The sequence below is a fragment of the Argiope bruennichi genome, chromosome 4 (genome assembly GCF_947563725.1).
Source record: "Argiope bruennichi chromosome 4, qqArgBrue1.1, whole genome shotgun sequence".
NCBI classification, from domain to species: Eukaryota; Metazoa; Arthropoda; class Arachnida; order Araneae; family Araneidae; genus Argiope; species Argiope bruennichi.
In genome coordinates this window covers 60,689,793-60,702,639 of record NC_079154.1, presented here as the reverse complement: position 1 = coordinate 60,702,639, position 12,847 = coordinate 60,689,793, and the positions used below count along the sequence as shown (strand labels likewise).

The 12,847-nt window shown below is 27.5% G+C and overlaps 1 protein-coding gene across 1 annotated transcript; it reads left to right on the top strand.

The window, feature by feature from the left end:
- The first annotated feature begins 1,707 nt into the window (after positions 1-1,707).
- On the top strand, positions 1,708-10,346 carry LOC129966278 (sarcoplasmic reticulum histidine-rich calcium-binding protein-like). Its single transcript, XM_056080695.1, has 2 exons — positions 1,708-1,779; positions 9,333-10,346. The coding sequence occupies exons 1-2, from the start codon at positions 1,708-1,710 to the stop codon at positions 10,344-10,346; spliced, it is 1,086 nt and encodes a 361-aa protein (XP_055936670.1).
- Positions 10,347-12,847: the final 2,501 nt, after the last annotated feature.

The window sequence follows — 12,847 nt, the reverse complement described above, 5'->3', positions numbered from 1 at the left end:
TGATTAACGTAAGTTATTTGTTAGTTTGTGTGCTTGGTGTTTTATTGTGATTAAAAACGACTCAGACTCGTGTAAGTATACCAAACGTTAAAGCAAAAAAAAAAAAAAAAGGACAGTTAAACGTGGCAATGAAGTAGAAACAAACATTTTGCAGTGTAACATTTGTAATCATTAAGGATATAGAAATTAAAAAAACATTAAAAAACCTTTTATTACTATTATTATATTTTGTAATTTATAATTTTTTATTTGTAATGCTTATATATGTATTTAAAACCATCCTTTGTACCATTATACGTACGAAATATTCATTAAAAATATTTTCTTAAAGTTTATAATTTTTCAGTTTTTTTTTTTTTTTTTTTTTTTTTTTTTTTTGCAAACATGAAGCTTTTTTTGGTAACCTCAAGATGCTGTAGTATAGCAACCGAACTTTTTAAAATTCTTTTTTGAACCCAAAAGGCAACTTTTTACCTCTATTATCAAACTAAAATCTAAACTAATTTTTTAAAGGCCCATTTTAAAATTTGTAATTTTTTTTCAATTTTTTACAAACTTTAAACTCTTTGCGGCATCTCAAGATGTTGTTGCATTGCAACCAAATTTTTAAAAATTGTTTTTTAACTTAAAAAGCAGCTTTTCCCCACTATTACCAAACTAAAATCGAAAAAAAAAATTAAGGTCATTTTCATTCCATCCTAGTACACAGCTGTCTTCGCATATCAATAATATATCGGATGTAAAAATATATTTATGCCCTTTTTAAAATAAATAAAAGTCACTTCTTCATCAAAAGGAATAGATATTTATTTGGAGTATTTAACATTTGAAATTATAACATACACCAATCATTCAAGCATAAAAAAATTCCATGAAAAGATTCCATTTGATAATTCTGAAATAATGCAACCATGAGTCCACCTTTTTACATCATCTTACGAACTGACTGACTCCCTATTTAGAAATATCACTCTTTATTGTTCGAAACAATCGGTAATCCGAACGAACAAAATTTAGTTAATACAACGAGTCAGACTGTAGTTTTACTGTTATTTAATGAATAAAAAGTGTTTATTTTCACTTTTTATTAACTTTATGCTTGTTGAACAATATATTTAATATGAGAAAAGCATTTAATCAAAAATTTAATAAAGCAATAAAAGTAATAATAGCATGAGCAATAACAGTACAAATAGCAAAATAAAAAGCGAAGAATTGTGAACATTTCAGAAAAAAATTGTTAAATAGTCAGATCTTCATGAGAATGAGCGGAAAATTTTTCTTTTTTGAAATTTAAATGTGCTGTTTAAATACGTAAGAAAAGGATTTATTTTTTAAAATATTGTAAATTCACTACGAACTAAAATTTCTTTTAATTAAAATGCCAGTTAAGATTTGTTCAAAGTTGTAATACAAAATGCATTTTCAATAAATTTTATAGCTGAATTTGCTACGACTTTATATCAAGAGACCCCGAGGTAATCTTTTAATTTTATCTGAAATAGTGTCTTCTTGAAAGACAGATGCGAGTACGACTGTTACTGATTGATATTTCAGTAACCGATATTATTAAGGAACTTTTCCCTCTCATACCTGCTATTGGAAAGATAAATTGGTCGTTGCAGAAGTTTATATGTTTAAAGTTTAGTATTTAGATGCCAAATTTCAAGTAACAAAAGTTACTTCAGATGTATTGTGGGGTCGGAAATGTGGTACAGAAATTGTGTGGGGTCAGCTACCCCTCTTATCAATGACGAGACGCTCCTCCTACTAGAAGAGGTTTGTACCGTAGCAGATGATTTTAAATAACAAAAGTTATTTCATAACATTAATCGATATTTTTTACGATATTTATCATAATTACGAATCTTTAACAATACGGCAAAAATATTATACAATAGTGTGAATCTTGAATGATAACCAAAAACGTTTCACAATATCATCTTTTCTTTTGTAAAAATCTTGTGGTCGTTACTTCAGATGATGATTCATCTTTCTCTCTGTATTTTTAGACAAATGGGCAGGGGATTTTATGTTACAAAAACTCAATGGACTGAGGATATTTTTCTGGGAGCTAATTATTTTTACTGTGATGTGCATGCCTACTTATATATTTCTTCGTTCGTGTGTGCATATGTGTTTTATCTTTCGGTATAATATTTTAAAAATTTGTTGTAAAGATCTCTGATCCAAATTTTCAATCTTCATAAGACTTTGGGCAAAATACGAGACAAAGAAAGCAACGTCTGTAAAAGACAATCGCTCTCCTATGGTATAGGTATGCATACATGATAATAAATTAGATAAATAAAATTAACTATACAATCTGAATATTAAAATTGTATATTTATTTCAAATAGGGGGACACAGATAAATGATCCAGTAGGCGAAAGGGACATTGTCCCAATATGCATAATATATTTTATTCATTATACAATGGAACTGAATCCAAAAGACGCCATATTATTAAATCCCACGTGAATTGTATTGAAAAAATACTCCAATTAGTGCAATTTGCAAGTAATATAGAATTTATATTTTACTATTAAAGAACTATTTACTATATCCATCTATGAGTATTTTATACAATTCGAGTAAATAACATTTTCTGTGTCATTAAAAATATTTTATTCAATGAATAATAAAGCTTGAGGCTTACTTTTTCTGCAAATGTGAAACAGCAACTGAATATATTCATGCATAAATTGGAAAATATTTTTTTTTCCATTTAATTCAGTATACCCCCAAAAATAATTTAAAACAAGATTTATTTTTAAAAAATACGCCGTATTTTTCCTATAGTTAACCTATACAAGGAATGGGGAAGCGTTAAATATAACTTATTGCAGTGCACTTTTTGAAGCCAAGTTTCATCTCCTCTGGTTTACAACTAAGTTATTCTGTTATTCTTAGTTTACAACTAAGTTATTCTGTTTCGTCAGTTGTATTGGTTTCCCGATAATATATTACAAGATTGTATTAGTTTCCTTCAGAATTCGAAACAAATCATCGCCTTCTTATTATATCTCTGCATGATTTTTAAGTAAGATTTATTGAATTATTAAGGAACCATTTATGTTAGAAATTTATTTATTTATTCAAAATAAAATCCATCAACAAAGCTATTTTTTAAAATGCTTATCTTTTATTGAAATAAGCGGAGAATGTATTGCAAAATCTTAATCCATCAACCACTTTTTCTATAGTCTGACACATTTATCTTAGATAAAAATGTTTAAAAGGATATAGTTTATTGTTCTCAATTCTCAATGCAGTAAAATAAATTATGGTTTAGTGTTTTCTTTTGCCTAAATAAACACAGTTTGTGTTTTTGAAAACGCTGTTTCTTATGTGTTTTCACAGATATCAACAATCTTTTATCTCGATTATTATCTCACACTTTAAAACGACATACCAAATAATCCCTAGTTAATAACGATTGATCTTATATTCTGTAAATTTGCATAATCATTTCTGGTATCTAGGGCCATTTGTGCTAAGCGTTTTTGTTATGAATGTATATCTTGTTTTATTGTCATGATCTTATTATGTATTTACGTAAGATATGTATCAAGATTCTGTTATTTTTTCATTTTGAAAAAATATCCAAATATTTCCCTTTTCATATTTTGTCTTCCTAACAGCTTATTTTTAAAGAAATATTCGCATGGAAATGTTATATTTGAAAACAGCTTAGATTCTATTATAAGTTCTAATAAAGTTATTTTAAGTTCTAATAAAATGATTTCATAAGATTCATGGAAAATCGTTATTAGTTATAATAGCTATTTTGAAATAAAAGGTTTTCAAAACAAAAAAAATCATTCTGAGAAATTACTTCCTTGTTATACAACAAATGACTTTTTGATTGTAGAATATTTTTCATGCTTTGAACGAAATAGGTATCAATGAATGTAGTTGGTAAAGGAAATATATTTCAATTTTAAATTCACTAGATATAATTTTAAAAATTCAAAAAAAAATTTCTTTTTTAGTGATATAAAAAGTACGAAAATTTGCTTTATTTGTTCGATTAAATTAAAACATCGCAGTTTTGTTTATTTTAATAGCACAGTAGAATATACATGTTTTGCAATTTTTAAAAATTTTCTATTCTATACTATTATATTATACGTATTTTAAAACTATTATTTCTTAACTTTAAACAGTATATACATATACTGTTCATTTCAATGTCCTGTGTTCCAATATCCTTTTAATTCAAAATTTATTTATTTTATTTCCGTGAATAATCGGAGATTACCTTATTGTTAAATGTAAACATCTCCTCCTTTTATCTTTCCTCTCACCCCTATTTGGAAGAATTAAATCCCTTCTAACTCATATGCAAAAGCGTCGAGGGCTTTAGAATTCGTTGGCAAACAATTCATACAACGAATTTATGTCTTTATTTCTTAATTTGATCTCATGCATTGACATAAAGCATAAACTATTTAGATAATTAAAGTCAAATAATTTGATTTATTAAATTCAAAATAATTTTTTTCAGTGTAATATTGTGTTTATTTACAAAAGAGAGAAAGGAATAAAAATAGAACTTCAGTTTCAATTGACTGCTCTCTAAGAGTAAAAAGAATTAGAGATTTAAAAGTGTGAAGGACATATATTTTATGATAAATATATTTTATCAATTCTAATGCGTCGCTTTTCAAAAAAAAAAAAAAAAAAAAAAAAGGTAATGTAATTATGCCATTAAAAATTCACTACGAGTAACGAAATTACTAATTAGATTCAAGTAAAATAAATAAATAAAGTAAAAGTAAACTACTTACTCTTAGTAAAATAAGTAAAATACTTAAAGTAAAATAAATAAATAAATAAACTTATGAACTAAAAGCAACAATGGACAATATAATAATAATGCAAAAATGAATGTGATTAATCCGGTGATTATGTATAATTACAGGTGATTATTCATACTCAGCACTAAAATTATTTGTAATTATGAATAATCACCGGTAATTATACATAATCACTAGTATATTACATTTACTGTAACAATCAGTACGTTTTAAATTATAATATATTAACCTTATTGTCTAATTATCATCTGGTTTGATAACTACTTGCTATGTTTATATTTAATTAAATCTCTTATGCATAACTTAATATTTAAAAGAATTTTTCACTCTACCTTTAACTTCTATATTGCACTTTTTATTATTTTCTCACAGAACAAAACGCTTTGTTTGCAATTTCTTTTCTAAAACTGTATAAATTCAAAATATTTTCTTTCGATCTCTTTTACCTGCTTTCTCTCTTCCTACTCAGTTCCCTGCACCATACCAGTCATGGCTTAATAAAAAAATCTTGATAATTTATAAAAATTAGATCGTTTTGTTAAAAATTGTTGAAATATTCACTCACTCTAAAAAACAATTTTTTGTCAAAATTTATTTTTAAAAGAATTGTATTGTTTTAATGGAAAGCTCCTACTTTCAAGTCTTCAAAACATTGACAGTTCAAAACGAAACTGGAACTTCTTATAAATCAACCGAAAGTTAAATGATTTAGAATAAAATTTTCAGAATTTTCAACCATAGGAATGAATATCCACTTAAATTTTTTTTATAATTATTTAATTATTTTTTGATGTTTATCTATTAGTCGTTTCAACGATTAAGCATAAAAAGCTGGGAGGTAAGGGAAAGTTGTCAGACAATTTCATTGATAAGCTTCAATATTACTATGGCTTACTGAAGAGTAACAACATAATTAAATTCAATGCAAACTCTATACTGAACATGATACTCTATACTATACATGAACAGAAAGCACTGACAATTAGTGCAACTATTAATATACATTTGTCAAAAAGACAAAATACCAAGATGAATTTAAAAGGTTGCCAAATTATCATTATGAATACATTAAAGTCTTCATATATCAAATATAAATGACCGGGAATTTCTGAAACATGTTTATAAGGAAATGCAATGCAGAATATAAAAAAAAATGAAACAGGCTCCATTTGAAATACATTCCACATGAAAAATTTGTGAAATTGAAAATTCAGGCATTGGGGTAAAGAAGGTGGTTGTACAATTTAAGAAAAGGTTTAATTTTACTTTTAGAGTTAAATATGTAAAAAATATACGAAAAAACTGCTATTGGGTGTACAGCTTTTGATCAAGAGAGAATGAAAGAAGCTAACCTTTCTTTTACATCTTGTTTAAAAGGTTCTTTGGTTTAATTTAATTTAGTTTAGTTATATTAACGTCACGTGTTAAGGCAACACTAGGATTATTTTGGGACGGACCTCGTAATTTTGAACCTCGGCCAGATGACGAGGACGACATGAGCTGGCACATATCCCTCTCCATACCACGCCACACCAGCGAGAGGACGTTTGGCCAGGTCGTTTAACGTGCACCAGACCCACTTACATGACGTTTCTTTGGTGGAATCGGGTCTCAGACCTGAAACCCTCCGGTTCCGAAGCCGAGACCTTACCACCAGGCCACCGCTGCCCAAAAGTTTCTTTGGGAAAAAGATAAATGTAATAAAAAGAGTAAATCATTCAAGTGAAGAAGAGGGTGAACCTTGTAAATATGCAAGTAAATATGTATTTATATTTAAATATAAATTAAATATAAATTTATATTTAAAAATGCATTTTTGTATTTTAAATGCGTTTTTTTTCTCAAAAAGTTTACATATCTATGAGAAGATTTTTCATACTTTTAACTATCCTACAACTTCCGAACTTGATATGAAGATTTTACATAACTAATTTAACTAGAGAATAACTAGAGAATATATTAGAAAAATCAAAATTTTAAATTTTATAGCCAATTATTGTGTCGGCAGTTCGTGCAAATATTATTAAAATTCTAGGTTAATCACTTCCAAAATTTATAACAAATTCATTTTTCAGAAATTTTATTAGATTCTAATGCATTTTCTAAACGAATTTTTTTAAAGTTTTTCCAATATTTTTTATTTGTGATATTATTTTTTATTATTTTTTTTAATTTTTATTTATTTATTTATTTGCGTCATGGTTTTTTGTAAATTTTATTTTAAAATTTAACTTTTTAAAAATCTATAAGAATTTTAAAAAATTGTATTGTTTGAATTGTAATATATATGCCATAATAATCATAAAATGTGATTGCAATATTTATTTTATTGATATTTTTCGAAATGGTCTTCGAAAACAAGCAGATACTTTAAAGAACTTCATACTTGTTCCTTTTTAATGTTATAAATCGGTTATTATAAAAATAAGCTGATCTATGTAATAAATCGATAAATTACATTTACCTGTTATTATTAATAATAGAAAGTCACTGTGATAAACAATTAATCACTTTAATCAGTTATTAATAATAACAGTCAATTATTCGTAACTTTTAAATATTACGAAATGAAAGCGAAAATAAAAAATACTATTTCAAAGCTAAAATCCTGAAAAAGTAATTATTTACTTTGATTTTAACTTTAGAAAGCACATGAAATTAAATAATTTGATGGAGAAAATTTAATTTATTTAAATTTTGCTATATAATAAAAACGTTATATAGAATTAAATTTTGAAAATTTATTCAAGTTGGAATCATAATTGCAAAGGCGAAGGAAATTTGTGTCATTAGGAAAATATTTTGAGTCTTAAGATAATATAAAATTATATTTATGAAATAATATTTTTGATAAGTATTGTTGGAAAATATGAAAACTTGCTTAATTTGCGATTAATTGGTTTTTAAAATTGATTTTTGAGTTTAGAAATGTTGCCGCTAATCATGGAGATCACAGTGTATCGAATTTCATCAAGAATAGACTAAATATGTTAATTTGTACAAAGCAAACATTCATCAGATATGTACGTTTGAAATGTTTAAAATAATTCCATTCATTTAAATGTTTAATTATTCAGAGAAAAATGCATTTTACTTGAAAAAAAACTAATCTATCAAGTATTGTAAGTACGTATTTCATCACAAACCTATAAACAATTATTATTTTCGAATTGTTTTATTTTCACTTTATAGTATATTATTAAATCATTACGTTGAATTAATTTAATAAAAAAGAATATTGGAAAGAATCATTTATAAATTAAAGTTATTTTCTGTATTTAAAGAAATGTTACTTTTAGTGAAAGCAACCAATTTTGTACAAAAATTAATATTTTTCAAGAGAAGTTACTCAAAGTTAAATTCGGTGATTTAAAAGCTTTAAAATATCTAAGCGAAAGAATATTCAAGAAATAAAAATAAAAGCTGTATATTCAAATTTTTATCTAATTGAAATGAAGTTCGTTTCCCTCAAATAATTCTTCTAAAGTAGAAGCTTAGAGTAAAATTTGTAATAGTGATGCGTTGCATCATGATCTAATTATGTTTGTCTGAAGTGTCATAACTAAATATGGTATAAACCAGCTGTAAAAAAACTTTTTATTGTGTTTTACAAAAGATAATACGATTTTCAAATTCATATATTACTACTGTTGTTAAAACGAATCGTTCAGAACACAAGTTTTACGACTTGATGTTTTTTAAATACAATTGGTCAAAAAAAAAATGTGTAATATTTTTTTTCTGTTCCCAAAAGTGTAATTTAATCAACATAATTCAGAATTAATTAATTGAGGAGAATTAATTAATTCTCCTCAATTCAGAATTAATTAATTAATTAATTGATAGAGATAGAAATAATTAATGCAATTCCCAAGAAGAGTCAACAATTTCATAAAAACTTTTCAGTATTTTAGAGAACGCTGGATTAAAGGGGAATATTTCACAAAACCTTAAACATATATTATATATAATTAAAATGTTGCTGGAACCTTCTATGTTTTGTATTTACAATTTTCATTTAAATCAGTTATTATTAAACAATTATATTCGAAAAAGTTTGATACTAGGAGCAATAAATATAATAGTTCTTTGCCTTGTATAAAAGTTTATTTGATAGATATCAGTCAAAGAAAAAGGATGCACAATTCATTTTTAAAATATTTATTTTTCTTATTCAATCATATACAATATATATATATTAATATAAATAAATATTTGTCAATACCATTCACAGGATAGTTGAAAAATAAAACTTCTTCCAAATCGCTTCAAAAGCAGAGAAAGACCAAAAGATGAAAAAGAGAGAACCTTTTGAGCATGCATACAGTAGATAATCTCAAAAACTCCTTATGGTTCCACCAGTAGGAAATCATAGCATATTCATATAGTGAGAACTCGTACCGACTAGACTCCCACAAACAATGACTGCTTGTTTTCTCTCGTAGCAAACTTCTTGGGACTTTTTACTCCATTGTGAGACAATGTCCCATTAATTGCGTTGGCAAATAGGTTTTAAAGACCCTTCAAAAAGATAGTATTAAAACAATAATTAGCAATTTTCATTTGCTTATCGACGGAAGTGGAATCCCAGAAGGCCATCGAAATCGTGAAGACCTTTCTGAAGGATGTCAGCCCTTCTGTGATGATGACCATGATGATGATGACCGTGGTGATGGCCATGGTGGTGACCGTGATGGTGACCGTGGTGATGGCCGTGATGATGTCCATGATGGTGGCCATGATGATGTCCGTGGTGATGTCCATGGTGGTGTCCATGGTGATGGCCATGGTGATGCCCATGGTGGTGACCGTGGTGGTGTCCGTGATGATGTCCATGATGGTGATGGTGCCCATGGTGATGATGGTGGCCATGATGATGTCCATGGTGGTGATGGTGTCCGTGGTGATGTCCGTGATGGTGTCCATGATGATGATGGTGTCCGTGATGATGGTGGTGACCATGATGATGTCCATGGTGATGTCCATGATGATGGGCATGATGGTGTCCATGGTGATGACCATGATGATGTCCGTGGTGATGGTGGTGTCCATGATGGTGACCATGATGATGAGCATGGTGGTGCCCATGGTGATGTCCATGATGGTGGCCATGATGATGATGGTGTCCATGATGATGTCCGTGATGATGATGATGGCCATGATGATGTCCATGGTGGTGGGCATGATGATGTCCGTGATGATGCCCATGGTGATGATGGTGTCCATGATGGTGGTGGTGACCATGGTGATGTCCATGATGATGATGATGGCCGTGATGATGACCGTGATGATGACCATGTTTGTGATCATGGTGGTGTCCATGATGGTGAGCATGGTGATGTCCGTGGTGATGACCATGTTTGTGATCATGCCCGTGGTGATGGTGATGACCATGTTTGTGATGGTGATCATGACCATGCTTGTGGTGATGTCCGTGCTTGTGATGGTGTCCGTGGTCGTGTTTGTGATGATGGTGGTGGTGATGATGATGATGATGCTCGCTCTTGTCTTTTACAACAATAACTTCTTTGCTGTAAAAATCCATTGTTATTATTTTAGTAATTTTTCCCTACAAAAATACATTTCTTTCATTCCTGTAGCCTTTAATTATTTTGCTTGTTCTATCTAATTTTCATATTTTACAGATTTCTACAAGAAACACTTTAGAATAATTTAATGTAAGAGAATTATGTGAAATTAGTTTTTGAATGATTGCTTGAATTGTTTATAGATTTTCTAATTTGAACTGTTCTATTAATTCCCCTGAGATTTAATAGGATTTTCAAATGTGCCCTGCATGTGGTTTAATTTGGTGATTATTAATCATCTTACCCATGATGGTGATGAGGCTCCGGTTCCGGTTCGGGATCGGCTGCTACGTAGCAGACTGCAGCTACTACGAGCAAGAAGCATATCTTCATAGAGATGGCCATCTATACAAAGGAAATCAACAATATGTTATTTAAAATAGCTATCATGTAATAATATTTAAATCTTGAAATTTTGCTGTAAAATCATTGACGTTTTCATGTGGAGTATCTAATCACATACAAACTAAGTTTAAAGTCTTTTTCTATTACAGTGATACAGAAATAGACTAAGACTTATCAAAACAGATTAAGGAATCTAAACAAGTTTCATTATCATCTCGGTTAATCACTTACACATTTAGAAACCTCAAACTTCCTGATTGACACTCAATGGTCAAATGGAGGTAGGATTAAGACATTTAACATCAGAAACACATTTTGTTAATGTGAATCCAATTCATTCGGTTCAAGATCATTGCTCTTGCGAAACGGTTTTTCGGTTGTAGTTACTTTATCGCTTGAGTAGTGAAAGTAAAGTAATTTATGTCGTCCCGTTACGGCGTGTGGTGCTAAAAACGACGTCTCCTCTTTTAACCGGAAATGTAAAATATTTCTTACTACCACTTTTAACCATCAAAGATTGTTCTTTAAGATGTAAATACAGGAAGCTTGTTTCATAGGGTACAGGGAAAACTTTAAAAGAGCATTGAGAAGTTAGGAAATTGATCGGCTAAAAAGGATTTGTTATTATTTTAACTAATTATATGTTTCAGGAAGTTTCTAGAGCTTAAAATCTATGAGATAATTATTATGTAGGCAAATATTAATTTTTCTTTTCAGTTAATATTAGGAAGAAGTGGATTATGAAATATATAATAATACCTTTTATACTCTAAGTAGTTTTTAATGCAGTAACAAAACAATAACAATAGTCCTTATTATTTTATATTTTATGCGTGTTTAGTTTTTGCATTTAAATCGGTATCATTGACGTTTTGTATTTATTTAATTCAATTTCTTTTTAATCATATTTTCTAGCTTTTTGCTTTTTTTTTCGTTTGAGTATTGTTTAAAACATTTTAAATTGCTTCTAAATATTGGATGATGTGATTTTTACTCTATATTACATTAATTTTTAAATGATATATTCCAAAATTAATCAAATACAAATCTTAATTTATTATTTGTTCAGTTACAGTTTGATGAAAAGAAGCAACTTATGTCTCAGAAACGACAAAAGATAGTAAAAATAGTAAATTTCCTTTTTTGCCATTTTCTAACATTAATTAGCAGTGATATTAGTACTTCATTAACATATTTAATATTGAACATAATTTAATATTATTATAAATTATATTTATATAGAAAGAAAGATTCCTTACAATGAAGACAATTGCTATCGTTTTAATATTTTTTTAATTTTTAAAAATAAAAATCATTCAAAAAATTTTAAAGACAAGATTAAAATATGACAAAGCTTAAATAAGCTAGCTTATCATGAGTCGACCTTAGAGTATAGCAATTAATTTAACAAGTTAGAAATATTGTAAAGAATAATTCATTTTGTTTTGTGATTTAAATTATATTTCTTCCTGAGAATATCAATTATACTGATAGAAAATTATTCAGAAACCTTTTATGCATATTACTATGTAATTAAAAATATAGTTAAAATATTCCACAAATAATAATTTTTTAAGGATATACGAATTTAAAATTTATAAAGTTAATTATTATTATATTGAAATATTTTTGAAATGTATCATACTCAAATTAAGAAAACAATTTTTTGTGAGAAAATTAATATGATTAAATATGAGAGACCTTAATTAATATATCATATTTTAACATATTAATTTAGATGGATGAATTTTAATGATTTAATTGGTCTAAATAATTAAATTAAGCATGCATTCGATTATTAGAAATTGGGATGAATTTGCAAAGCTATTAGTGCAATTTAATTCAATACATAGTATCGTTATGCAAATATAAAAGCTCTTAAAATGTATATCTATTATTACAGTATTGATTTATATATCCGTTAAATTCGGCTCATAAACATAAATAATTTAGATGATAATTTTGTGAATAATTAAATTTGATTATATGTAATCTTACAAATTCTACATTTTATTCTTCGAGCAAATATATATTAATTAAAATAATTATGCTACAGTTTTAGAAATAATTCTTGTCTGAGGATACAAAACT